Source organism: Somniosus microcephalus, chromosome 16 (genome assembly GCF_052327205.1).
Source record: "Somniosus microcephalus isolate GS21.2 chromosome 16, FLI_Smic_1.0, whole genome shotgun sequence".
Classification (NCBI taxonomy): Eukaryota; Metazoa; Chordata; class Chondrichthyes; order Squaliformes; family Somniosidae; genus Somniosus; species Somniosus microcephalus.
In genome coordinates this window covers 49,113,057-49,139,368 of record NC_141002.1, presented here as the reverse complement: position 1 = coordinate 49,139,368, position 26,312 = coordinate 49,113,057, and the positions used below count along the sequence as shown (strand labels likewise).

At 44.4% G+C, this 26,312-nt stretch overlaps 1 protein-coding gene across 1 annotated transcript in view; it reads left to right on the top strand.

Annotated features, from left to right (window-relative positions):
• LOC147106143 (DENN domain-containing protein 2A) overlaps nt 1–26,312 on the top strand; it is a 127,247-nt gene that overhangs the window by 48,758 nt on the left and 52,177 nt on the right. The window contains exons 3-8 of the mRNA XM_086008967.1: nt 5,820–7,091; nt 9,352–9,503; nt 14,972–15,120; nt 15,815–16,015; nt 17,433–17,526; nt 23,604–23,654. Coding sequence (XP_085865093.1) covers nt 5,820–7,091; nt 9,352–9,503; nt 14,972–15,120; nt 15,815–16,015; nt 17,433–17,526; nt 23,604–23,654 — 1,919 coding nt within the window. The remainder of the gene's footprint in view (nt 1–5,819; nt 7,092–9,351; nt 9,504–14,971; nt 15,121–15,814; nt 16,016–17,432; nt 17,527–23,603; nt 23,655–26,312) is intronic.

The following is a 26,312-nucleotide window of genomic DNA, read 5'->3' as shown; positions in this document are numbered from 1 at the left end:
TTCCCACAGTGCTTATGTTTTCCATTGAGGGTTCTGAATGTTGGAGGCTTGCCAGCTGTGTGTGCAGTGCTTCAATATTTCTACACCATCCATGAGAGGGAGTTTTATTGCTCCATTTTACATATGTCACATCCAATGCACATATGGCAAGACAAATGAACTTGACTGCGTTTTGACGGGAGGTTCGCTAGAGGTGACTAGGCCAAGAAAGAGACTGTGGGGCCCTCTACTATTTCTGCATTACAGCACCATCATGGGATTTAGTTACTGATACAAAAGACTCTACTGTCTAAAAATGTTGTCCATGTTTGTTTCTAGCAGGATTTAGTGAAACATTCTGAAGTGTGAAAATAAATATATTGAGAATGGTGTGGGGGGTCTGAACTTAGATCTGTGGCCCCACTTTTGCAATTCTGACAAAATATAATTGAAATTGGGTCAATTATCACCCAATTCTAGCTCGATGTATTTTATCACTTTTAAAAACGGTCAGAAAATAGCCCACCAATAAGTTTGAGGTGGCTAATGATCTTAGACTGAAATGCTTCAAATAGTTGATGGCTCATGTGGCGCATAAACACCCGCATGTACCTGTTGGGCTGAATGGCCTGTTTCTGTGTTGTAAATACTATGTAATAGTTTGTATGTATGCAAGAATCATTGGCTGCGATTTTGCCAGCGGAGGTGGAATTGCGGTGGGAGAGGTGGTTGGCGGGTTCCGGTCCCATTCCCAGCTGCAGCCGCTCTGAAAAGGATTTTCCGTTGATTGGGCTTGTTAAGCCCGCCCTGCGGGGTTCCCGGCCAAATAAAAGGAAGCGGGTCTGATGACATAATTTGATGACGCGTCATCAGCCAGGTTCCTTAATGGGACCATGTCCGCATTCATTTTGACAGTTCTGCTGTTGGTGTTCAATAGCAATGAAGTGCTGCAAACACTGCATAAAGATGCACAGCTGCACCCAGGCTCTCCCATGATTCTCTCCATATACTCATGGAGGGAGTCACAGCACGCAGGGAGGTTCTCTTTCCTTCCAAGGGCGGAAGAGACTTTCCGCAGGAGACCAACGCAGCCTGGTTGCACATTGCACAGGAGGGCAAAAGCAAGCAGTACCGCAAATCTTTAAATGATCTCAGTAGATCACGAAACGTTACTGCAAAGCCACACTCAACCTCATCCTGCTGTGCCACTCATCACATCCTCATAACTCTGCCTTCCCTACCCTACTCCTGCACATCCTTACTCACACCAACTTACCTTGCACCTCCACCCATTCCTCTCTATCTACATTAGCCACCCCTCACACTCGCCCTCATCCTAGTGCAATCATACCAACATCCTTGTGCACCAGTCGCTGAAGGTAAGCATGCAGGTGCAGCAGGCGGTTAAGAAGGCAAATGGTATGTTGGCCTTCATAGCGAGAGGATTCGAGTACAGGAGCAAGGATGTCTTGCTGCAGTTGTACAGGGCTTTGGTGAGACCACACCTTGAGTATTGTGTGCAGTTTTGGTCACCTTATCTGAGGAAGGATGTTCTTGCCATGGAGGGAGTGCAGCGAAGATTCACCAGACTGATACCTGGGATGGCAGGAATGACGTATGAGGAGAGATTGGGTCGAATCCTCTCGTTATGAAGGCCAACATACCATTTGCCTTCTTAACTGCCTGCTGCACCTGCATGCTTACCTTCAGCAACTGGTGCACAAGGACACCCAGGTCTCGTTGCACTTCCGCTTCTCCCAATATATTGCCATTCAGATAATAATCTGCCTTCCTGTTTTTGCCACCAAAGTGGATAACCTTGCATTTATCCACATTATACTGCATCTGCCATGCATCTGCCCAGCATCTGCCCAATCACCCAAGCTGTCCAAATCATACTGGAGTTTCTCTGCATCCTCCTCACGGCACACACGCCCACCCAGCTTTGTGTCATCTGCAAACTTGGAGATATTACATCTAGTTCCCTCATCTAGATCATTAATATATATTGTGAATAGCTGGGGTCCTAGCACTGATCCCTGCGGTACCCCACTAGTCACTGCCTGCCACTCGGAAAAAGACCCGTTTATTCCAACTCTTTGCTTCCTGTCTGCCAACCAGTTCTCCATCCAAGTCAGTACCTTACCCCCAATCCCATGTGCTTTAACTTTACATGCTAATCTCTTATGCGGGACCTTATCGAAAGCCTTCTGAAAGTCCAAATACACCACATCCACTGGTTCTCCCTTATCTATTCTACCAGTTACATCCTCAAAAAATTCCAGTAGATTAGTCAGGCACGATTTACCTTTTGTAAATCCATGTTGACTTTGTCCGATCCTGTCACTGTTTTCCAAGTGCTCTGCTATTACATCTTTTTTAATGGACTCTAGTATTTCCCCCACTACCGATTGTCAGGCTTACCGGTCTATAATTCCCCGTTTTCTCTCTACCACCTTTTTTAAGTAGTGGGGTTACATTAGCTACCCTCCAATCCATGGGAACTGTTCCAGAGTCTATAGAATTTTGGAAGATGACCAGCAATGCATCTACTATTTCTAGGGCCACTTCCTTAAGTACCCTAGGATGTAGATTATCAGGCCCTGGGGATTTATTGGCCTTCAATCCCATCAATTTCCCTGACACCATTTCCCTACAAATACTGATTTCATTCAGTTCCTCCCTCTCATTAGACCCTATGTTCCCCGACATCTCTGGGAGGTAATTTGTGTCCTCCTTTGTGAAGACAGAACCAAAGTATGTGTTTAATTGGTCTGTCATTTCTTTGTTCCCCATTATAAATTCCCCTGATTCTGACTTCAAGGGACCTACGCTTGACTTCACCAATCCTTTTCTCTTCACATATCTATAGAAGCTTTTACAGTCAGTTTTTATGTTCACTGCAAGCTTACTCTCGTACTCTATTTTCCCCCTCTTAATTAATCCTTTTGTCATCCTTTATTGAATCCTAAACTGCTCCCAATCCTCAGGTTTGCTGCTTTTTCTGGCCAATTTATATATCCTCTCCTTGGATCTTATGCTATCCCTAATTTCCCTTGTTAGCCACAGTTGCGCCACCTTTTTTGTTTTACTTTTATGCCAGACAGGGATGAACAAATTCTGTAGTTCATCCATGCGATCTTTAAATGTTTGGCATTGCCTATCCACCGTCAACCCTTTAAGTAACGTTCCCCAATCCATCCTAGCCAACTCGTGCCTCATACCATCGTAGTTTCCTTTATTTAAATTCAGGACCCTAGTCTCTGAGTCAACTACTTCATTCTCCATCTTAATGAAGAATTCTATCATATTATGATCGCTCCTCCCCAAGGAGCCTCGCACAACAAGATTGCTAATCAATCCTTTCTCATTACATAATACCCAGTCTAAGATGGCCTGATCTCTAGTTGGTTCCTCGACATATTGGTCCAGGAAACCATCCCGTATACACTCTAATATGTTAATATGTTGTCAAACATTGAAATCTTCATTCTCAACACTATGCCTTATTGTACCGATCTGTGCTCACTTTTGGAAGTGTCTTAGTGAGTTGCAGTGAATGGTGAGACATAGTGGTATCCCCCATAATGGTGATGAGTGTGAAAGGAATGGCTTGATCATTGTAGGAATGCTTTATGGTGCTAGTGTGGAGTGGTGTTAACCTGGTGCATCATGTGGCAGCCAGGGTGTACAGCGTCAAGTGAAGTAAATCTGGCCATGTGATGCCATCCCTGGCCTCCTGGGCAGCAATGTTGTCAGGTACTGATGCCCTCTGTCCTGTGCAGCATCAGGTGATTGTGGAGAAGGTTGGTATTGTTGTTGGTGTGACTGGCGATGTTGGTGTTGGGGCTGATCATGGAGGGATTCAGAGGACCAAGGTGAGATTTTTTTCAAGGACACCAATGTTGCTGGAACAGATGGCAGCTGAAGTTGAGATGACAGAAGTGATCTGTCAATGGTGAGTGCTTGCTCCAAGGAGGCGACAATGGATTAAGAGTTTACTCCAAACACTTCCAAACTGCGTACAGCTCAAAAGTGTCTTCCAAGTCCTGAAGGCTCAAGCGTCTAATATTAGAAAGTGAACAGGTATGAAATGGTAGCTTTCATACCACTTTTGCAGCTGTCACCTATTCACAGCAATGGGGAGACAGAGAACCCGACCTACTTACCTGACATGATCTCCGAACTACGTGAACCCCGTTAAAAATGTGGTAAAATAGAAAGGCTGGTAAAATAGTAGTAAACAAGCACTTAATAAGCAGTTAAGTATCTTAACTGCCTCCCCTGCCGCTTGGTGTTGGGTCTGTTTTGAAATCGCAGACCCGACACTTTGGAAACTTACATGGAGGCTGGTTTGCAGCGGGTTCCCAACCCACTGTCAATCATTTTGATTTTGACAGCGGACCCGCCTATAAACCCACTCTCTGAGCGCCGGCAAAATTCAGCCCATTGGGTGTAAGGTAGATCCTCTTGGATTGTCCAGGTAGCAAGGGTGAAAGTGAAATGCTTATCTATTGGATTCCAGTCCAGCCAACAACTAGTAAAAACTCACCACACCCATGAAGGTCAAGCGATGGTAATTTGGCCTGGACATGGGAGTAGACATTGAGGAAGTGGCTTATACAAGGGTCATCTATTGAAAATGCACTCGGGGCAATATATACCCAGTTTGGGCAATGAAAATATATGAAACACATAATCTGATTATCAACCCACAGTCCTACTGACTCATTTAACAATTCTAGACACCTTTGTCTCTAATCAGCAGCTCACACCTGTGTATAACAGACTGATCTGGTTCAGCATAGAGAGGTAAACCAATATTGGAGGTGATGGCTTCTGCAGTGGTCTAAAAGTAGGCTTAACAAGTGACACTAAGGGCTGGATTTTCATTGAGGAGTCGGGTAGGAGGCGGGACTACAACTTTCGGGGTTGTAGTCCTGCCTCCAACGAGTTCTAGCCAACCCACACGATTTTGACTTGATTGATCTTGTTGAGCCCACCCAGCGGGCTCAGCAGACCAATTAAGGGCCACCCGGCAACAGGTGATGTCACAGATTGATATTTCATCTGTCAAGACCTTTTGACAGATGAAATATCAGCGTTTGACAGTTGTTTGAAGCTGTCAAACACTGACAATCTGTACTCTAATTTAATTCCTTCCTCTCAGGCTGATTTAGAGATCTCCCCGGAACAGAAAGCTGAATGCTGCAATATTTGACAGCTCGCAGCCATTCTGCTTTCTGTGCCGGTGAGATGAGGGACTCCCGAGACCTGAAGGAAGGAAGGCTGTTAAGGTAAGTTAAGGTTAGTAGAACTTCTTTAAACACTTTACACACACCAAACACACTTACCTTTGCACTCATGCACCCATCACTCACCTGAACACCGGACATCTCGACCCCTCCAAGCCCTTCATCCCGACGGTCCGCCTCCTCTAACTTGGCGTGGTTTGGAGCCGTCGGGAATCCCACACTCCAACATTAAAAATAGGGATTAGGCTAAAAACTGCCTGTTAACTACCTGTTAACAGGCAATTAATTGGCACTAATCCCCTTCCCGCCTTGGGGAGGCGGGTCCCAGTGCAGGTCGGTTACCTGCCTCCTTTGAAACTGGCATGGAGGTGGGTTGGGTGCGGGATGGGTTCGGGACCCCCGATTTCGGGATTTTAACCCCCCACACGCCTCCAATCCCGCCTCCACGGCCCAATGAAAATCCTGCCCTAAGTGTTTGGAGAACTTTGCCATCCAAAGACCAGCTAAGGACTGCCGCATGTGCTTCTATAAGACACGGCAACTATACTGTTTTGTGACTATAACGCAGATCTTTTTATCTTCTAGGGTCAAAACAGATGGTAAGAAGTTTGTCCTTATCGTCGAGGAGCCACCAAGGTTTGAATCTGAACGTATTGTTAATCAGCACCAGAATTCCACTAAAAAGAGTTCAACAAAGGTCTTGATTGGTACGCAGGCAGTTGACGGCACAGAGGTAAAGTGTCCCTTAAAGCCAGTCAATAGCTGCCTTTCAAAATCAAGACTGGCTAGCAGCGAGCAGAAAATGCTGAATCAAAAACTTGTCATCAGCAACCCAAGCCTGGACATCAACAGCCTCTCGGAAAATGAACTTTCCATGCAGAAACAGTTAAAGAATACTTCCAGCCAAAGTTTCTCCCCCAATAAAACAAGTATCATAGTTAGGAATCCAAGCATCAAGCAAAAAATTTCAGAATGGGAGGGTAAGAAGGAACCGGTATTTTCAGCAGATAAAGAAAAATTGGAAAATAAAGCAGCAAAGGAACTTGATGGCAAGTCGGACCTGGTGAAGTGGGTTGAGGGGATTGTCATTAAGAAGGCTGAATGTAAACATTCAAAAGTGTGGAATTTAGATAGCAATGATGCTGGGAAAGAGAATGAATACAAAGTAGATGATGGGAAGGCCAGGACCTTGGAGACTGAAAAAAGGTTGTCTGGGGGCAAGGAGAATGAGATTAAAATAAAGTCTGATTTGACGCAGCAAGTTGGCGGGAAAGCAAAAGAGGTTGCCTGCACCAAATTTACCACAACACAGCCCTTGAAAAGAGACAGGACAACTGTGTTGAGCCACATTAAGAAGCTGGAGGAAAAGGCGAAGGAAGATTCAGCGCCAAGCCAACTCAAGCTGCCTGGCGATTATTATACCCCTCAGAGACTTCAGGAGGTACTGGCAGCCCAGGGGGCATCAACCTCCAAGGAGAAAAAGGATGGCAGCTGCAGCTCTGAGCTCAAGCGCAAGCATATCCAGTCCTTTTCTGACTCTGAAGCAAGCGAGCCTATCTTTGGGACTCTGGACAAGGTGAAGGTCTCCTGGGCAAGCTGTAAAATAAGAAATGTGGAGAATGTCTACTCGGAACCTGGAACCCTGGACCAGGAGCTTACAGTGAATCCTGTGCCCAAACCTAGGCGAACTTTTGAATATGGAACAGAAAACATGGCAGGCCTGTGTATATTAAGGAAGAATGCCCGGCAGTTGCCAGACTTACCAGCCATCCCTCCACCTCTCCCATCATCACCTCCACCTACAATCAGTACAGGGGCACTAAATGGGAGACCAAGGATAAACAGTAAAGATAACCGGTAAGCAGACATCTTCTGTTGTCAGAAAGGTTAGTCCTGGTAGGATGATGGAAACTATCTAAAGCCATGATGCAGTGTGCATGTACTGATATGTGAGGACCTAAAAGGCTAAGGGAGAAATCTGGGACTACCAAGGTGAGTCAGAACATTGGAGCCCCTGCAGATAGTGCCACATAGTGGCAGGTTTAAGATTCCTGCTTGCATTCCTCCACATATTGAAATTCTGACCTCCAGATTTTCTGTTGTTGAGAAATGCAAATGGGAGGTCAGATACTTGCCCACCGACAAGGAGGCGAAGTACAGAGAAGCGCCATGCCCATGCTGGGCTGCTCTTGTGGATCTTCTAGTTTCTGGTTTCCGAGCAACTTTGGTGGAGGTCTGGGATGGTGCATTAGATGGGAGGGCTCAGTTAAGGGAAGGGAGAAAAATATCATAAAAAGTCCCGCTCTCAAAAAATAAAGCCATGGGTTACACCATATTCCACTCTGTGACCTTGGCTCAAATGTACCCAGACTAATTAGATAGAAGTAAACTTTGTCTGCTGTCTCTAATAGTCCCAAGAAATTCAGTTTAGGCAATCTCTACCCAGTTCCTAGTGACTTCACAGCACATTACTAGCCATAATTTGCCAATGATTGGCATTAAATTGGTAATATTGCTTAAAAAGGCTACAGGATGGTTAGTGTGGGAAATGGAAATGTCACACTTGTACAATAAGGGGAACTTTCCGAGTTGGGGCTAGGCCACATTGTTGAGCAGAGGACGAGGGCGTTTTAATTTGCATCTAACCCATGATAAATATTTGACTGCACAATATTTAGGGAATTTCATAGAAACATAAAATCTTACAGCACAGAAGGAGGCCATTCGACCCATCGTGCCTATTCTGGCTCTTTGACAGAGCTATCAAACTATCCCCTGCTTTTTTCCTCTTCAAGTATTTATCCAATTTCCTTTTGAAAGTTACTATTGAATCTGCTTCCACCGCCCTTTCAGGCAGTGCATTCCAGATCATAACAACTCACTGTGTAAAAAAAATAATGTTTCCTCATGTCGCCTCTGGTTCTTTTGCCAATCATCTTAACTCTGTGTCCTCTGGTTACTGACCCTTCTGCCACGGAAACAGTTTCTCCTTATTTACCCTTCATGATTTTGAACACCTCTATCAAATCTCCTCTTAACTTTCTCGGCTCTAAGGCCAACAACCCGAGCTACTCCAATCTCTCCACATAACTGAAGTCCCTCACCCCTGGTACCATTCTAGTAAATCTCTTTTACACTCTCTCTAAGGCCTTGACATCCTTCCTAAAGTGTGGTGTCCAGAATTGAACTCAATACTCCAGCTGAGGCCTAACCAGTGTTTTATAAAGGTTTAGCCTAACTTCCTTGCTTTTGTACTCTACGCCTCTATTAATGAAGCCAAGGATCCCATGGGCTGTTTTAACAGCCTTCTCAACTTGTGCTGCCACCTTCTAAGATGTGCGTACATACACCCCCAGGTCTCTGTTCCTGCACCCCGTTAAAATTGTACCAGTTAGTTCATATTGCCTCTCCTCATTCTTCCTACCAAAATGTATCACTTCACACTTCTCCGCTTTAAACTTCATCTGCCATTGTCTGCCCATTTGACCAGTCTGTCAATGTCCTCCTGAAGTCTGTTACTATCCTCCCTTACTGTTTACAACTTTTCAGAGTTTTGTGTCATCTCCAAACTTTGAAATTATGCTCTGTGTACCCAGGTCATTAATATATATCAAAAAGAGCAGTGGTCCTAATACCAACCCCTGATGAACACCACTATATACTTCTCTCCAGTCTGAAAAACAACCATTCACCACTACTCTCTGTTTTCTGTCCCTTAGTCAATTTCGTATCCACACTGCCGCTGTCCCTTTAATCCCATGGGCTTCAATTTTGCTAACAAGTCTATTATGTGGTACTTTGTCAAAGACCTTTTGAAAGTCCATGTACACATCAACCGCACTACCCTCATCAACCCTCTCCGTCACTTCATCAATTTCATCCTGTATCTAACCCAAGAGTACTCACCCCTTGCTATATCTAACCTGGGATTGTTTGATACTACCACTAAGTTCCTAAGTTGGAAAGTATTGCATTCCCTCACTTGGATGAGTACAAAATTCACCTTTTTAAAAGAAAAGTAGAGATGGTGAAATGCAAAAAAAATTTAGTAGCTTCAAGGAGTGATGCATTTAACCTATATGTGAATTAAAGTTTTCATCTGTTTTTATTGACACAGTCGGAAATCCTTTGAGTTTGAAGATGTAAAAGACCTTCAGAGGCTGCAATCTTCCAATTGCTGCAAAAACGGGCAGGTGGATTGGTATGCCCAGTCGAAGTTAGCACTGAACTTCACTTTATCAGAAGAGAACATATATGAGGATATCCTGGGTAAGACTCAGGAATTGGGTACCAATTTCTCTGATATGCTGCCTGTATCTCTTATAGTCAACCTGATTTCTAACATGATCCTAGACATAACATTGGATTGATGTATAGAAAAATGGGTTAAGAAACCTACGAGAGCAGTGACTCTATTAGACCTGATATCAAGTAACAACCAGGAGCCGGTAGAGCAGGTCAGAGTCCGAACACCCTGGCAACAGAGACCACAATGTGTGGAGTTTACAGTTCAGATTATGATTTTTTTTTTAAAGTGATAGAGTACCATAGGAATATTCAATTTTAGAAAGGCAGATTCGGAGATGATGGGAAGATTTTCAACTTGGGAACACCTATTTTAAGCGTTTAAGGCACAGACAGTTGGGTCACAATCTTGCACGCCCGTTTCATGCACAGAATTAGCCCGCGTTATTTTGAATCGGGGCTTTTTTAGGCATCCTGCGCACCCTTCTGAAAATGGCAGTCACCCATTTAAACATGCTAATTAGGGTCATGTGCTTGTTTTAGGATCCAATTACCCTTTACAACAGCTCTGGTGTCATATTCATGAATTCAAAATAGTCACTGAAATCATGGGTGTGTACAGCCTAGAGGGCGCCATTTCTAGTGATATTTAAAGGGATCATCAACTGCTGTCAGATAAATCACTCGTTAGTTTATTTAGATTGTTACGGTGCTGATTTTGAGCTCTTTGGGCGTTTTGGCTGCTGGAACTGACAGTAGAGTCATAGAGTTATACAGCACAGAAAGAGGCCCTTCGGCCCATCGTGTTCGCGCCAGCCATCAAGCCCTGTCTATTCTAATCCCATTTTCCAGCACTTGGTCCGTAGCCTTGTATGCTATGGCGTTTCAAGTGCTCATCTAAATGCTTCTTGAATGTTGTGAGGGTTCCTGCCTCTACCACCCTTTCAGACAGTGAGTTCCAGATTCCAACCACCCTCTGGGTGAAAAAGTTTTTCCTCAAATCCCCTCTAAACCTCCTGCCCCTTACCTTGAAACTATACCCCCTGGTTATTGACCCCTCTACTAAGGGGAAAAGTTCCTTTCTATCTATCCTATCTATGCCCCTCATAATTTTGTACACCTCAATCAGGTCCCCCCTCAGCCTTCTCTGCTCTAAGGAAAACAACCCCAGCCTGTCCAGTCTCTCTTCATAGCTGAAGCACTGCAGCCCAGGTAACATCCTGGTGAATCTCCTCTGCACCCTCTCCAATGCAATCACATCCTTCCTATAGTGTGGCGACCAGAACTGCACACAGTTTTCCAGCTATGGTCTAACTAGCATTTTGTACAACTCCATCATAACCTCCCTGCTCTTGCCTTCATTAGCCGAGGCATAGAATATAAGTATCCCATATGCCTTTTTAACCACGTTATCTACCTGTCCTGCTGCCTTCAGGGATCTATGTACATGCACACCAAGGTCCCTCTGATCCTCTGTCCTTCCTAGGGTCCTACCATTCATTGTGTATTCCCTTGCCTTGTTAGTCCTCCCAAAATGCATCACCTCACACTTTTCAGGGTTAAATTCCATTTGCCACTGTTCTGCCCATCTGACCAATTCGCCTATATCGTCCTGTAGCCTGAGGCTTCCCTCCTCGCTATTTACCACCCCACCAATTTTCGTGTCATCTGCGAACTTGCTGATCATACCTCCTACATTCATATCTAAATCATTAATGTACACTACAAACAGTGAAGGACCCAGCACCGATCCCTGCGGTACACCACTGGACACAGGCTTCCAGTCACAAAAACAATCTTCGACCATCACCCTTTGCCTGCTGCCACTAAGACAATTTTGGATCCAATGTGCCAAGTTGCCCTGGATCCCATGGGTTCTTACCTTCTTGACCAGTCTCCCATGCGGGACTTTGTCAAAAGCCTTACTGAAGTCCATGTAGACTACATCAACTGCACTACCCTCATCCACACACCTAGTCACCCCCTTGAAAAATTCAATCAAATTGGTCAGACATGATCTCCCCCTGACAAAGCCATGCTGACTATCCTTGATTTAATCCCTGCCTCTCCAAGTGGAGACTAATTCTGTCCCTCAGAATTTGTGCCAATAATTTCCCTACCACTGATGTTAGGCTCACTGGCCTGTAATTCCCTGGTTTATCCCTACTACCCTTCTTGAATAATGGTACTACGTTGGCTGTTCTCCAGTCCTCTGGCACCTCCCCTGTGTAATCATTTGTGAAATTAATTTGATGGGTCAGCAGAAGGTTTTTGACATGGTTTTTTTGGAAAATTTCTGATTGGTTTCAATGGGTTTGGCGCTTTCACTGCCATTGTAGCTGAAGGCGAAGGAGCAGGCTAGAATCCAGGGAGCTGCAGCTTCAGCGAGAGAGAAATACAAGGAGGGCAGCTCAAAGGAGGCCTTCCCCCACATGAGTATACAGGCCCAGAACTTCTTACCTGCAGTTCACCGAGGAGCTGTGTGTGAGGAGGCTCCGCTTTACCAGGGAGGCTGTCACAGAGCTATGTCACCTGCTGCAGCATCAACTGGGCCCTGAATGTTTTTGCCTCTGGGTCAACACTGGCTGCAGCAGGTGACATCTGTAACATCAGCCAATCTGCTGATTCTTCCTCCTTCTCCTCCACTGCCTGGGACTCCATCAGGACCTGGAAAGAGGGAATAGAGAAAATGGTTAGTAGCCAAAGTTAATGGTACATTGTTGCAAAACAGTGGTTCAAGTACCAGACTGTGATGTAGATTGAGTGAGGTGGATAGTTAACAGTGGTTCAAGTACCAGACTGTGATGTAGATTGAGTGAGGTGGATAGTTAAGCGATAAGAGAGACGGATGGTTATAGGGCCAAGCACCCTGTCATTTTAAAGACATGCATTCCGTCTGATTTTTATGCAATATTTGATTTTATATTAGAATTTATAGTTAAATAGAAAAACGAAAGGCAGTTTGGGAAACAGAAACTTAAGGGTTGAATTTCCACGGGGTTCTCCTGATCGATCGCCATAAGAAGATCTGAAGAAATTCCGTTTATGCCTTTTCTCCAGGGTTTCTGCGGATCTTCTGCTGAAGTTACAGTGATCGATTAGGAGGACCCCCCCACGGAAATTAATGCCGTTAGAGTTGGTTGGAGCATAGGAATTTCTCTAATATGAGCAGCTGGGGGATGTAAAACTGTGGTACTATAGCGTCACTACTTTGAGGATGTAATTAGTGTGACAAGTTTCCATTCTAAATGTGGACATAGGAATATATAATGGAAAAAAGTTAACAGGAAGTGCTCACAGACAAAAGATTTTTAATATATGATAGATATTCATAGCAAGCAGATGAAAAAAGAAATGGTAGAACCATTAAAAGAACCCAGTGGTGACATGCTAGCAAGTAACTAAGGGATAATAAATGAATTCGCTTCAGTGTTCACAGATGAGATCATAGGTATGTCTCTGACACAAGAGTTGCCTTTCCAGAGAGGGCAGGAAGTATTAAAAGAAATAGAAATTTTGGATAAAGCAATTGCTAATGGAGAAAATTAAAGGGACACAAGGCACCAGCAAATCGGTCGCATCCTTGCCACTACTTTAGGCACTCATTAGAAACAGGAGCGAACTTAACACCAATATATAAAAAAGGGGCATAGGGATGAGCCAGGAAACTACAGGCCAGTGAACCTAATATCCATTGTGGGTAAAGTATTAGACTTCAATCTGAGAGGGGACAGTGAAACATCTAGATTGTTATAGTGCATGGTAGGAGGAACTCGGCATGGATTTATGAGATGGAGGTTTAATGAAGAATATCATTGACAATGTAAATCCTGCAGATGTGATGTAATTAGATCTAAGCAAGGCTTTCGATACTGTACCACACAAGTGATTGCTTCACAAGGTAGGAAGGCATGGAATAGGAGGCAAACTTCTCAGGCAGATTGAACATTGGCTAAAGCAGAGAATGAAAAAAGTGGTTGTGAATAGAGCTGTCTTGACCTGGCCAGGGTAACTAGCAGAGTGCCACAGGATCAGTGCTGGGCTATTGCTTTTCAGTGTATAGAAATTAATGGTGCTAGGAACAGAAACAAGAGATGTCTAAGATTGCAGATGATATCCAAATGGAGAGGATTTCAAACAATACAGGCAAACCAAATACAAAGGGATCTGGATGAATTGGGATACAGTAAAATAGAAAATGAAGAATATCAAGCAGTAGTGGTTAAGTGATGTGAAGTTTGAATTTTAAAAGTATGAAGAAGGAGATATTCGGGAAGATAAGGATTTTTACAGTTTAACAAATTAGTTAAATTTGGAGTGTGCAGTGAACCTTAATCTCAACACTGGGAGGAGGAAGTACATGTAGAAAGGCACAGTTGAACTTTTGAAGGAACAGAAGAGAAAGTTTCAGCATAGTGACCATAAGTACAATTGGCAAAATATAAAAAGACAAGAAAGATTGCAACAGAGAGAGTGGGAGAGAGTTGAGATTGGAGGTAGGAAAGGGATTGTCTATCAGATGGCCAGCTTTATCTCGTATTTTCAGAATGCGGGAGAGGTGTTAAAAGAGCCTTCCCAGCTATGGAGAAGTATTCATGTCTTGGACTTAGGCTTTACAGGGAGCTAAGAGTTGTTGGGGGAAAATAAATTATTGGCAAGAAAGAGTTAAACTGTGCCTGTTGGTGGTAATTTTATCAGTGGAGGTGATGTACGTGTTCCATTTGAGGTTGGAGGTGAGTGTGAAGCCTAGAATTTTGACTGATGTAGGGAGATTAAAGTGGAAGACATCAAACACAAGAGGTGGTAGCTGTTAACGTAAGAGATGAAAAATCTCCTAAGACTTGAAAAACAAGATTTTGTTTGCTCCATCAAAGGGCATGGAGGAGATTAAGGTTTAGTCATTCAGCCATTTGACTAAACTGAAGGTTGCTTGGTTCAAAGGATGTTGGTGAATGTAGAGTGGGATCATCAGTAAAAGAGTGGGGAGGATTGGATGATGGGTGGAGGAGCTCATTATTATGAAGGAGTAAGAATGACAGAGAACAGATCTCTGGCAACCACCTGAGTTACTGGTTTAATCTCCAACACAGATAAAGTGACATGATAAAACTAGATAGCCATGTACATTGCTTTGGAGGGAATCGGCTGTTGGTTATATAAGTTGTTTTTTAGATGTGGGCTACTTTGTCAAAGGCTTTGGAGATGATTCACCAAAGTGTTCTGAACATCAAGTTCCAATGATGTGTAACATAGGCAAGATGATCACCACTGGAATAGCCATGTCAAGAATCATTTTGGCAGTCGTGAATTAAGCCAGAATTTTCAAACGGAGAGATAATTTGCAAGTTAACAGTGACTGCCATAACTTTGAAAAGTGCTAATGTAAGGGCACAGGATGATAGTTTGAAAGGCAAGAACTATCAAGTTTCTAAAGGAGTTATAGAAAGGTAAATTACTAATACTTACTGCTATTATTTCTATTGATATCGCAGACGTCCCCAAGGAAAACCCATATGAAGATATAGAGTCTGCAGACAGGCACTCCCTGGGGAAACAGTGTGTCCAAGTTTATCCTTCATCAGCTGGGTCCACCCCAAAACCAGGATCTCCATCAGAAATTAGGCCAGAGACTCCTACAAAGGTAATGTGAATGGGGTAGATTTTCATTTTTACCACCTGGGCGGTAATCTGGCAGAGCGGATTGCCTGCCCGTTGTAGAACCTGCTCAAATTTAATTCTGTCAATTTCACTGCAAAGTTGACTTGATAGGAGGTGGGCTTTTGTAGACGTCCGGATCTAGCCTGCTTTTCCTGTGCACCCTCCCGAAGAAGAGTGCTCTGTTGTAACAAACTAAATCATTCAGCAAACCAAAGGACACCAAATGAAAACTGGCCAATGATATGAATCAAGCTTCATTGACAGTCAAGAGTGGTATTTGAATTTTGGCCTTTTGCATGGAAATCCAGTGCTTTATAACTAGAGCTGAAGACCCTTTGAATGGGAGTGCAATGCTCTTGCTGAACCAGAACCCTTTAATTGGGAGGCATTGATATTAGAGCTAAATGCAAGTCCAACACTTCAGATACACTCAGCAGAATGAGACTGGTAAAGATTTGCATGTGTTAAAAGTACAGCTTTCAAGATCTAGAACTATCTGAACAATATTACTTCAATTCCTTTTGGGTAGGATTTGATCAGAATAGTCCAATACTGGAACTACTAATTCTAGGCATCATGTATTTCTGCTGTAGTGCTGGTCAGTAATTATCTGGTCAGCTCTGTTTATTCTGCTATATTTGTAAAGGTTAATCTGGAGATTTGCTCTGTCTTCACAGCTTCCATTGAAGACTCCCTCCCTCTTTCGACACTCCTCAGAGAGGAGGAGTTTTAAACTGCTGGATCTGAGAAAAATCAATAAAGATGGGATAAGCTCACCACCAAAAGCCAGCCCGCCGTCCACCCCCAGCAGTCCAGATGACACATTGAGCCTGGCAGGAGATTCTCAATTATTGAAGAGAAGAAAAAAGATTCCTAAGGTATGTTTCTGCCCACAGGAGATTCTTTTTTAATTAATTTGAGTGCCAGAGTTAATCATCATCTGAATTTGACTGCCGCAGTCAGTGACTGTCATCAACTCAAAATATTTGTAAAAACAAACTAATTGCAAGTAGCTCAGCCGAGATTGGGACAGGGTAGTCATCCTTACATAGGATTACATAGGATATACGGCACAGAAACAGGCCATTTGGCCCAACCAATCCATGTCGGTGTTTATGCTCCACTCGAGCCTCCTCCCGTCTTTCCTCATCTAAACCTATCAGCATAACCCTCTATTCCCCTTTCCCTCATGCTTGTCCAGCCTCCCCTTAAATGCAGCCATACTATTTGCTTCAACCACGCCCTGTGGTAGCGAGTTCCACATTCTCACCACTCTTTGGGTAAAGAAGTTTCTTCTGAGTTCCCCATTGAATTTTTTGGTGACTATCTTATATTGATGGCCTCTAGATATGCTCTTCCCCACAAGTGGAAACATTCTCTCTCTATCCACTCTATCAAAACCTTTCATAATTTTAAAGACCTCTATTAGGTCACCCCTCAGCCTTTTTTCAAGAGAAAAGAGACCCAGCCTGTTCATCCATTCCTGATATGTATACCCTCGCATTTCTGGTATAATCCTTGTAAATCTCCTCTGCACCCTCTCCAGTGCCTCTATATCCTTTTTATAATATGGCGACCAGAACTGTACGCAGTACTCCAAGTGTGGTGTAACCAAGGTTCGATACAGGTTTAGCATAACTTCCCTAATTTTCAATTCTATCCCTCTAGAAATAAACACTAGTGCTTGGTTTGTTTTTTTATGGCCTTGCTAACCTGTGTCGCAACTTTTAGTGATTTGTGTATTTGTACTCCGAGATCCCTTTGTTCCTCTACCCCACCTAGACTCGCACCCTCCAAGCAATAAGTGACCTCCCGATTCTTCCTACCAAAATGTAATACCTCACATTTATCTGTGTTGAACTTCATTTATATGCCCATTCTGCAAGTTTATTAATGTCCTCCTGTAATTTGTTGCAGTCCTCCTCAGTATTGATTATCCCCCCCCCCCAATTTGGTGTCATCTGCAAATTTAGAAATTGTGTTTTTGATTCCAAAGTCTAAATCATTGATATAAATTGTGAACATCAGTGGTCCCAGCGCTGATCCTTGTGGAACACCACTACCCATCTTCTGCCACTGTGAATAGCTACCCTTTACTCCTATTATCTCCTTGACAGGGGTGATAGAATATCTTCCAAAAATACCCACAGCCACCTCTGTGCAGCAACATGAACTGAGCCCAAACAAATAGTCCAGTAATCCCCTTGACCCCAGAGCAGCAATTTATATGCAGCAATGTTAATCCCTTAATCTTAGATCATCATTGATAGCATTCCTCACTGTTGTCTAATGCAGGTGGTGTTGAAAATTAATGCAATCTACGAGGCCAGGAGGGGGAAAAAGAAAGTGAAGAGGATCACTCAGTCTTCTGAAGCCAGCACAGGAAGAGGTACTGTTTGTGCGTGATTGGTATTGTAACTGAATAGCATTTATTATTCGGGATAGACCAATTTAATGCCCACAAAAATACTTTTAAATTTGATGAATGGGAACATTACTTAGCTGGAAAATATATGCAGTGTATGTGCACAATAGTGTTAGAGGGAGTTTTGCTACATATTGGAATTTCTGACTATTTGACCACTGAAGAATGTATATTAAAATGGTGATATTAAGTTAAATTTAGCTCACAAGGTGATTAAACCCACAGGATAGTCAATGCTGGGAAATATGGATTAGAGCTAGAGGAACCATTTTGTGAAGTGGTGCCACCTGCATTCCAGTTCACCTTGAGACAGTGGTAGACATTTAGACACCACATATTATATGTTGGAATGCCTCCTGCATTTGAACTCAGCAGGAGTTAGTTTCTAGGAACACCCTCCTTATGATAGTGCCAGTCAGGTTCAAAGGAACCACAGATCAGAAAAGTTATATCCAGCCAGAGGCATATTTTGTTGTTTTCCTTGTTACAAGGAACATTACAAAATAAGCAATAATTGCTACTCTGTTTGTTCATGTATAGTTTTTAAACTAAACCTGTTCGTTGATTTATACTTGGCCTCATCTCACATAAGTGTTAATTAGTCCATCTTTCGGAAGATTGGAGAAGCACTCATGATAGCACGTGCAGGATTACAGCATCCAGTTCATATAACAAAGGGTTTCATTCTTACGACTCCCAAGTACTGCTATCAAGATATTGGGCAGTTAAGGTAAACTCCTGATTGTAAGGGATGTAGGATCCGCTTATGGGAGAAATTGGTGGTGCTGAACCTGAGAAAATATCTAATGCAGACTTGAAATTTATAACTGTTAGATCCGTGATTCTGAGAGTATGATGTTTTTCAATAACCACACAGATGCTGTAACTTAACAATCAACAGGTATTTACTGGAGTAGGGTAGTCTCAAGACTGGGGGTACAGAGGCATGCGCAAGGCTTATATACAGGTGTGGTCACTGCCGGTACTACAGTATACAGGAGCTGTAAAAGTAGTTCTCTCTTAAAGGTACATACACTACAATTCCTCCCCTTTTAGATTAGTAGTACCCATAATATTCAAATAACAATTAACACTTTAACATGTACATTAAACAACAATAGTCCATTTATAGATTCAGTTTTTGGGGCGGCTTCCTGATCCTTTCGGGATAGCGCCTTTCCTGAGGTTCTTGTTCTTGGTGCGGAGGCGATTCTGGCCCCTTTTCATCGGTTTCCACTGCTTCTGGTTCTGAGGTAGATGCTACCGGTATGTCGGGTTCATCCCCAGGTACTCGAGACATGGGGTGGACTTGTTCCTGTGACGCTAAGATCTGATCGACGTGGCGTCTCACAATGTTCTCCCCGACATCCACTGTGTACATTAATGGCCCCTGCCTTGTGCATATCGTTCCGGGTTGCCATTTCTCTGTTCGGTAGTCACGGGCCAAGACTGGTTGTCCTACATTGAAGCTCCTTGTCGGCTTCTCATTGATGTGCTGGAATTGTTTATCCTCAACATTTCTTCGCACATTTGGTCTGAGCAAGTCCAGACGAGATCTCAACCTTCGGTTAAAGAACATCATGGTCGGGGTCTGGTTGGTAACTGCATGTGTCGCGTTTCGGTAGGCTAATAAGAAATTGTCCACCTTATGCTGTAGTGGAATTTCATCGTCGCACACGGCCTTTATCGCCTTCTTAAAGGTTTGTACGAACCTCTCAGCCAATCCATTTTTGGCTGGATGATACAGGGCAGATGTGTAATGCCTTACCCCATTCCTTCTCATAAATTTTCGAAACTCTTCGGACACAAACTGTGGTCCAATATCAGAGCAAATCTGCTCTGGCAAGCCGTTTCTGGCAAATATGGTCTGTAGGACTGCAATCGTTTTCTCTGTAGTGGTTGAGGACATTTTTATCACCTCAGGCCACTTCGAATGAGCATCCACTGCTATTAAGAACATTGAGTCCATGAATGGACCAGCGAAATCAATATGCACCCGTTGCCATGGAGAGGAGGGCCACTCCCATGGGTGTAGAGGGGCATGTGGTGGTGCATTTTGGACCTTCTGGCATCCTGAGCAGCTCTTGGTTAGGTCTTTGATTTGTTGATCGATTCCCGGCCACCACACATAAGCCCTAGCAAGGCTTTTCATTTTCACTCCCCCCGATGACCTTCATGTAGCTCATTTAGCACTCTCTCCCTTAACTTGGGTGGAATCACCACTCTGGATCCACACATCACTGTCCCCTGGCATACTGACAGCTGTTCTCTTCTGGATGAGAATGCTGGCAACAGTGAGTCGCCATGTGTTGGCCATCCCCTCACCGTCAAATCATATACCCGAGACAGCGTCGGATCATTGCGGGTCTCCTTCTCTATATCCGCGTTCGTTACTGGCAATCGTTCAATTATTGACGAATAAAATATCTCGATAGGGTCCACTGCTGGTGCTTCCTCCACAGTAGGCAGTGGCAGGCGCGATAGCCCATCAGCGTTTCCATGCTGTTTCGTGCCTTTATATTCTATTTCATATTGATTCGCCCCTAGAAACAGGGACCATCTTTGTAACCGTTGTGCAGTCATCACTGGAACGCCCTTCTTAGGATTAAAGATGGAGACAAGTGGTTGGTGGTCAGTCAGCAAGGTGAACTTCTGCCCATGCAGATAGTGGTTGAATTTTTTTACTCCCCATACTATGCTGAGGGCCTCCCTGTCTGGGCGTAGTTGCGCTCGGCTGAGGTTAGTGATCGAGACGCAAAGGCTACTGGCCTCTCTAACCCGTCTGGGAATTTGTGCGACAGCACTGCTCCAATACCATAGGGTGATGCATCACATGCCAAGCGAATTGGTAGTGCTGGGTTGAAATGGGCCAACACCTCTTTAGATGTGATCAATTCTTTGCACTTCTGGAAAGCTCATCTACGTTCGTCATTCCACTTCCATGGTACCCCTGTTTGCAGTAGGGTGTTCAGTGGGTGTAATACCGTGGACAAATTTGGTAAGAACTTATGGTAGTAGTTTACCAGCCCGAGGAACGACCTCAGTTGTGACACATTTTCCGGTGCTGGAGCCTTGACTACTGCCTCAATCTTTTCAGGGGACTTATGTAACCCCTCTTCATCGATGACGTGGCCACAATACGAGATCTGTTTCTGGAAAAACTCGCACTTGTGGCGATTAGCTCGTAGCCCATACTCCTTTAATCTGGTGAGCACCTTCTCCAAGTTGGCGAGGTGATCACCGTCATTTTCGCCCGTGACCAAGATGTCGTCCAAATAACACTGGGTCCCTGGAATCCCTTGCAGGACTTGATCCATTGCCCTTTGCCAAATAGCCGGAGCCGATGCTACCCCGAGCACCAGCCGGTTGTATTGGTAGAGACCTTTATGAGTGTTAATCGTAAGGTATTGTTTCGAGGCTTCTTCTACCTCCATTTGCAAGTACGCCTGGGCTAGATCAATTTTGGTGAAGCGTTTACCTCCAGATAGCGAGGCGAAAATATCCTCAATTCGTGGAAGCGGATATTATACCGTGTGAAGGACTGGGTTCACTGTCACCTTAAAATCCCCACAGATGCGGACCTTCTTTGGTTCCCCAGGCGTATTACTCAACGACCTCTTCATTACAGGAACGATGGGTGTAGCCCACTCACTCCAGTCTACTTTGGACAGTACTCCTGAACGTTCCAACCCTTCCAGCTCTGCTTCGACAGCTGGTCTGATCGCATAAGGCACTGGTCTGGCCTTAAGAAACTTTGGGCTTGCATTTTCCTCTATTTTAATCGTTGCTGTTATGCCTTTTAGTGTTCCGAGTCCCTCCTGGAACACTCCTTTTGCGTCAGTTAGCATTTTTGACAGTCGTCCAGGTGTGACGTCGTCATCCTTTTTGGCCTCAACCTTCAGTGCCTGTATGGAATGCCAATCTAATTGTATCTTCCGGATCCATTCACGTCCTAGCAGTGGTGGTCCTCCATCTGGCAATACATATATGTCCATTTTAGGTATTTCCTGGCCTTTATATATCACTTTCACCCTTATTTTTCCTTTGGGGTAGACTTTTTGTCCCGTGTACGTCTTCAAGACAATCTCTGTAGCTTTCAAGGGTATATGTGAAAATAGCCGCTTGTAGTCCCTTTGGTTTATGACTGTTAGGGCTGATCCTGTGTCCAATTCCATTTTCACTTGGACTCCGTCTATCTTGAGTGTAACCCAGATAGTCTGGTGATCCTCCATTTTGGTTACCTTATGTAGTTTCAGACAACCCAGCTCCTTGCTTCTGGAGTCTGTGTCACTTTTCTGTTCGTCTGAACTACTGTCCATCACCTTGTGTACCTTTTTGTACTTCTCCTGTGGAGATTTCTTACTGTTGGTTTTCTTCCCAGACCTGCAGACTCTTGCTATGTGTCCTGCTTTTCCACACTGTCTGCACACTTGGTCCTTGAACCAACAATCCTTCTGGTCATGTGTTGTTCTGCCGCAGCGATAGCACTTCCCTGTTCCATAGGACATTTCATTGGTGCCATATTCTTGTGGTCTCCGTTGTATCTCTGCAGCGCCCCTTGCGGCTGCTTCGTGTGATACTGCCATACTGAAAGCCTTGTCCAGCGTAAGATCCTTTTCTGATAGAAGCCGTTTCTGGGTTCCTTCACTTTGCAGCCCACACACAAACTTGTCCCTTAACGTATCTGCTAGTCCCGCTCCAAACTGGCAGTGTTCCGATAGCTTGCGCAGTTCCGTTAGGTACTCAGCATTGCTTTCATCTTTGTGTTGGTTCCTTTTATGGAACTTAAATCGTTCTGCTATCAGCAGCGGTGTGGGGTTTAAGTGGTCCTGTAGGATTTCTACTATGCTTTCGAAATTCTTGTTCACAGGCTTATCTGGGGTTATTAGGTTTCGCAGTAACCCATAAGTTTTTGCACCCATGGAATTTAACAAAACCAGTGCTTTCCTAGCATCTGGCACTTGATTCGCCCTGCAGTACACCTCGATACGTTCCACATATGTCGCCCAATCTTCGACTTCATTGTCGAACGTAGAGATACTGCCACTCTTCGGCATCCCTGGGTGTGATTTAACTGTCAAAAATGGCGTCTCCCGCGCTTCCCCTTCTTCTCCGCTGGCACAAAATGGCGCCTCCCGTGCTTTCCTTCCTTCCCGCGCTCGCCCTTCTTCTCCGCTGCGGCTTCTAAAAATGGCGTCTCCCGCGCTCTTCCTTCTCCGCGGCTCAATGACGTCTCCCGCGCTCTCCCTTCTTCTCCCCACGGACACTGTTCAGCCCTTGAGCCCTGGCTCTGCTCTGCGCGTTCTTTTTTTTTGTGCGCCTTTCCCGTTTCCGCCGCTCGGTCCTGAACCCGGCTGTTGCTTTACCCTCTCTCTCTCCGTTTGTGTTTCCGTGACGCCGCTCGGTTTTCAACCTCCGGCTGCGCCCTGTGCGCTTCACCCTCTGTCTTACCCCGTCGACGCTGCTCGGCTTTCTCTCCGCCGTCGGTCGGCTCCAGCCGCTGCTGTCCGGGAAGGGTCTGCGCTGTACCTGTCGTCAGTCTATTGCTGATCGTCGTGGCTGGGGAACCAGCCCGGCTCTCCACAGCCTCCCCTGCGATGTTCACTCTCTGCCGGACGACTGGGCGGTTGCTCGTGGTCGACGCCCGTGTTTCTGGCCTCGACTTTCTTCCACCGCCCTCCCGGAGCGAATCCTCGAAGGGAAATGCAGAGTTGCAGGTAGATTCGCATCGACACTCGTCGCCACTGTTAGATCCGTGATTCTGAGAGTATGATGTTTTTCAATAACCACACGGATGCTGTAACTTAACAATCAACAGGTATTTACTGGAGTAGGGTAATCTCAAGACTGGGGTACAGAGGCATGCGCAAGGCTTATATACAGGTGTGGTCACAGCCGGTACTACAGTATACAGAAGCTGTAAAAGTAGTTCTCTCTTAAAGGTACATACACTACAATAACAATCTTGTTGCACTGCCTTAGTTTCAAATTAGCAGTGTGTTAGTAGATGTTCCTTAACAAGACTTCTTATGCCGATTCAGTTACAGATGAAAACAGTGAAACTGACAGCGAGACTGAAGAGAAACTTAAAGGTAAGCAAATTCCTGTACAAATTGATCATTAATAATATTCCATTCTATTAAATATATTTTCTGTCTTTTGCTGTACAACTTCTTGCTTGGGAAATAGAGGGGGTGTCAAGCAGCAATATAGCTTATTAAAAAAATGTTTTGTACACTAGTTGCCCCAGTTGGAGGTGACTATAGGGGTAGATTTTCTTAACCTTTGTACCCGGGTGCAAAGGCAAGGAAAGAGGGGCAAAGACCCATTTTGCTGGATCTCTGCCCTTTTTTTGTTGCCCTCACAATTTCCGGAGCTTTCCTGGGGTGCCCAAGTAAACATGGTACCCCTGGACCCTACTGACTGCCTGCAGGGGTCCCAGGTGTGGATTGAAGATTCAAAGATCAGTAATTTTTTTGAATTACAGGAAACTTTCTGGTATCCAGCACGGACAGGACCGACGTGGTGCCGGTTCAGCAACAATTCCGGATAACCGAATGCTATAGTGGTCTTAGAGCTCCGTATGAAGCAACAAACCCTGTTGCTTAGCAACAGCTTCAGAAGAACGTCCACAAGTTGCAAGCGTCTCTGTAGCTTAGCAACAGCTGCAGCCAAACCCTTGCCTTCCTCAATTTGTTGCTGTGCAAGTAATAAAAGTTATAATAGTTAGCTGAAACCGACTCCTGAATTTTGCCGGTTAACCGACATTTCCGGTTATTTAGGGGCCGGTTAATCGAAAGTTTCCTGTATAGCCCTTGCCAGATGCATAGGTTTAATCAAGTTTGATTAATTATAGTGCCTTTGATTTAAGAAAATGTCCTAAGGTGCTTCACATAGATATAGTCAAAAAGATGGATGTCAAGCTAAAGAAGGAAATATTAGGAGGGGTGACCAAAAGTTTAGTCAAAGAGGTTCGAAGGACGGTCTTAAGAGAAGAGAGAGAGGTAGAAGCAGAGGGCTTTAGGGAGGCAATTCCAGAGCATGTGGCCTAAGCAGCTAAAAACATGGCCGCCAATGGTGGGACGAAGAGACTGGCTGCACAAGAGGCCAAATTCAGAGGAACGGTGAGTTTTGTAGATAGTTTTAAATTTAAAGTGTTATAGGTCATGCAAACATACAGAATTGATGGACTCACTGCACGATCGGGCAACTTGTTCCAGAGGTCAATGACCCTCTGCAAAAAGAAAAACCTCCTGACATCTAGTCTAATTCTATGCTTACGTAACATACGTATAGAATCATACAGCACAGGAGGAAGCCACTTGGCCCATTGTGTCTGTGCCAGCGCTTCTTTAGAGCAATCTAATTAGTTCCACTCCCCATCGCCCTATAAAATTTTTCCCTCTAAGTATTTATTCATTTCTCTTTTGAATGTTGCTATTGAATCTGCTTCCATCACTCTTTCAGGCAGTGCAATCCAGATCCCAACTTGCTGCGTTTTAAAAAAAAAAAAAAAAAAAGTTTTTCTTCATGTCACCTCTGGTTCTTTTGCCAATCACCTTAGATCTGTGTCCTCTGGTACTGACCCTTCTGCCACTGGAAACACTTTCTCCTTATTTACTTATTTATTTATCAAAACCATTCATAATTTTGAACACCTCTATCAAATCTCCTCTTAACCTTCTCTGATCTAAGGAGAACAATCCCAGCTTCTCCAGTCTCACCACATAACTGAAGTCCCTCATCCCTGGTACCATTCTAGGAAATCTCTTCTACACCCTCTATCTCCCCTGGTTCCCTGTAACTTACCTAATTCAAATAGTCTACACACACACACACACACACACACACACACACACACACACACACACACACACACTCTAGTCCCTTCATTATTCTAAATATCTCATATATATCTCCCCAAAGTCAATGCTTTTCGAGAGTAAAAAGACCCCATTCTCTAGGCCTATTATGATGACTAAGGACTGTAAAACTAGGTATCAGTCTAGTGGCCAATATATCATCCACCAAAACTGGACACAGTAATCTAAATGAGCCCTAGCTCAGTCTTTTATGAGGACATTATAGAGCTTTTTGTTTTATATTGCATCATCCTAGCAATACATCCCAATCCTCTGTTGGCTTTTACTATAGCCTTGTGGCACTGATTGTGAAGCTTTAGAGACTCCCACTATACCATCTAGGTCTCTTTCCCTCTCAACGGACTTTAATTTGCAGCCTTGCATGGCTCTACCCACATGCATAAATCTACATTAAATGTTGTCTGGAAGGCTTGAGCACATTCCACGATTGAGCAGGACTTGGTATGGATTAGAATTGGGATCTTCAGGCTGCTAATCTCCAGCAGCAGCTAGAAGGACCTGATCTTGGATGCCTGGTCTGCAGCTGCAGTCCTGAGAAATTTGCTTCGATTTCCCTCCCCTTCTACCAGCACTATCGCCTGCCAGTGGGGCAGGTCTATGCTGGGACTATCACTGGGTGGTGTTAATGACCTGGCACAAGAAATCCTGGCGCTCCTGGGCCTGGATAAGGATCAGTGAACTTTGGGTGCGCAGCTTCCACTCAGTCCCAGGGCAGGCGGGACAGGGGGGTTACAGGAAAATATATTCTTATGAGTTTGATACATCTAGGTGACGTAAAGAGGGATGATCTGGCCAAGGTCAGTAAACTGAGCAGGTCAAACCCCTTCACCTTTTCAGTAGTGGGATCGTGCCTGCGAATAGATGCTG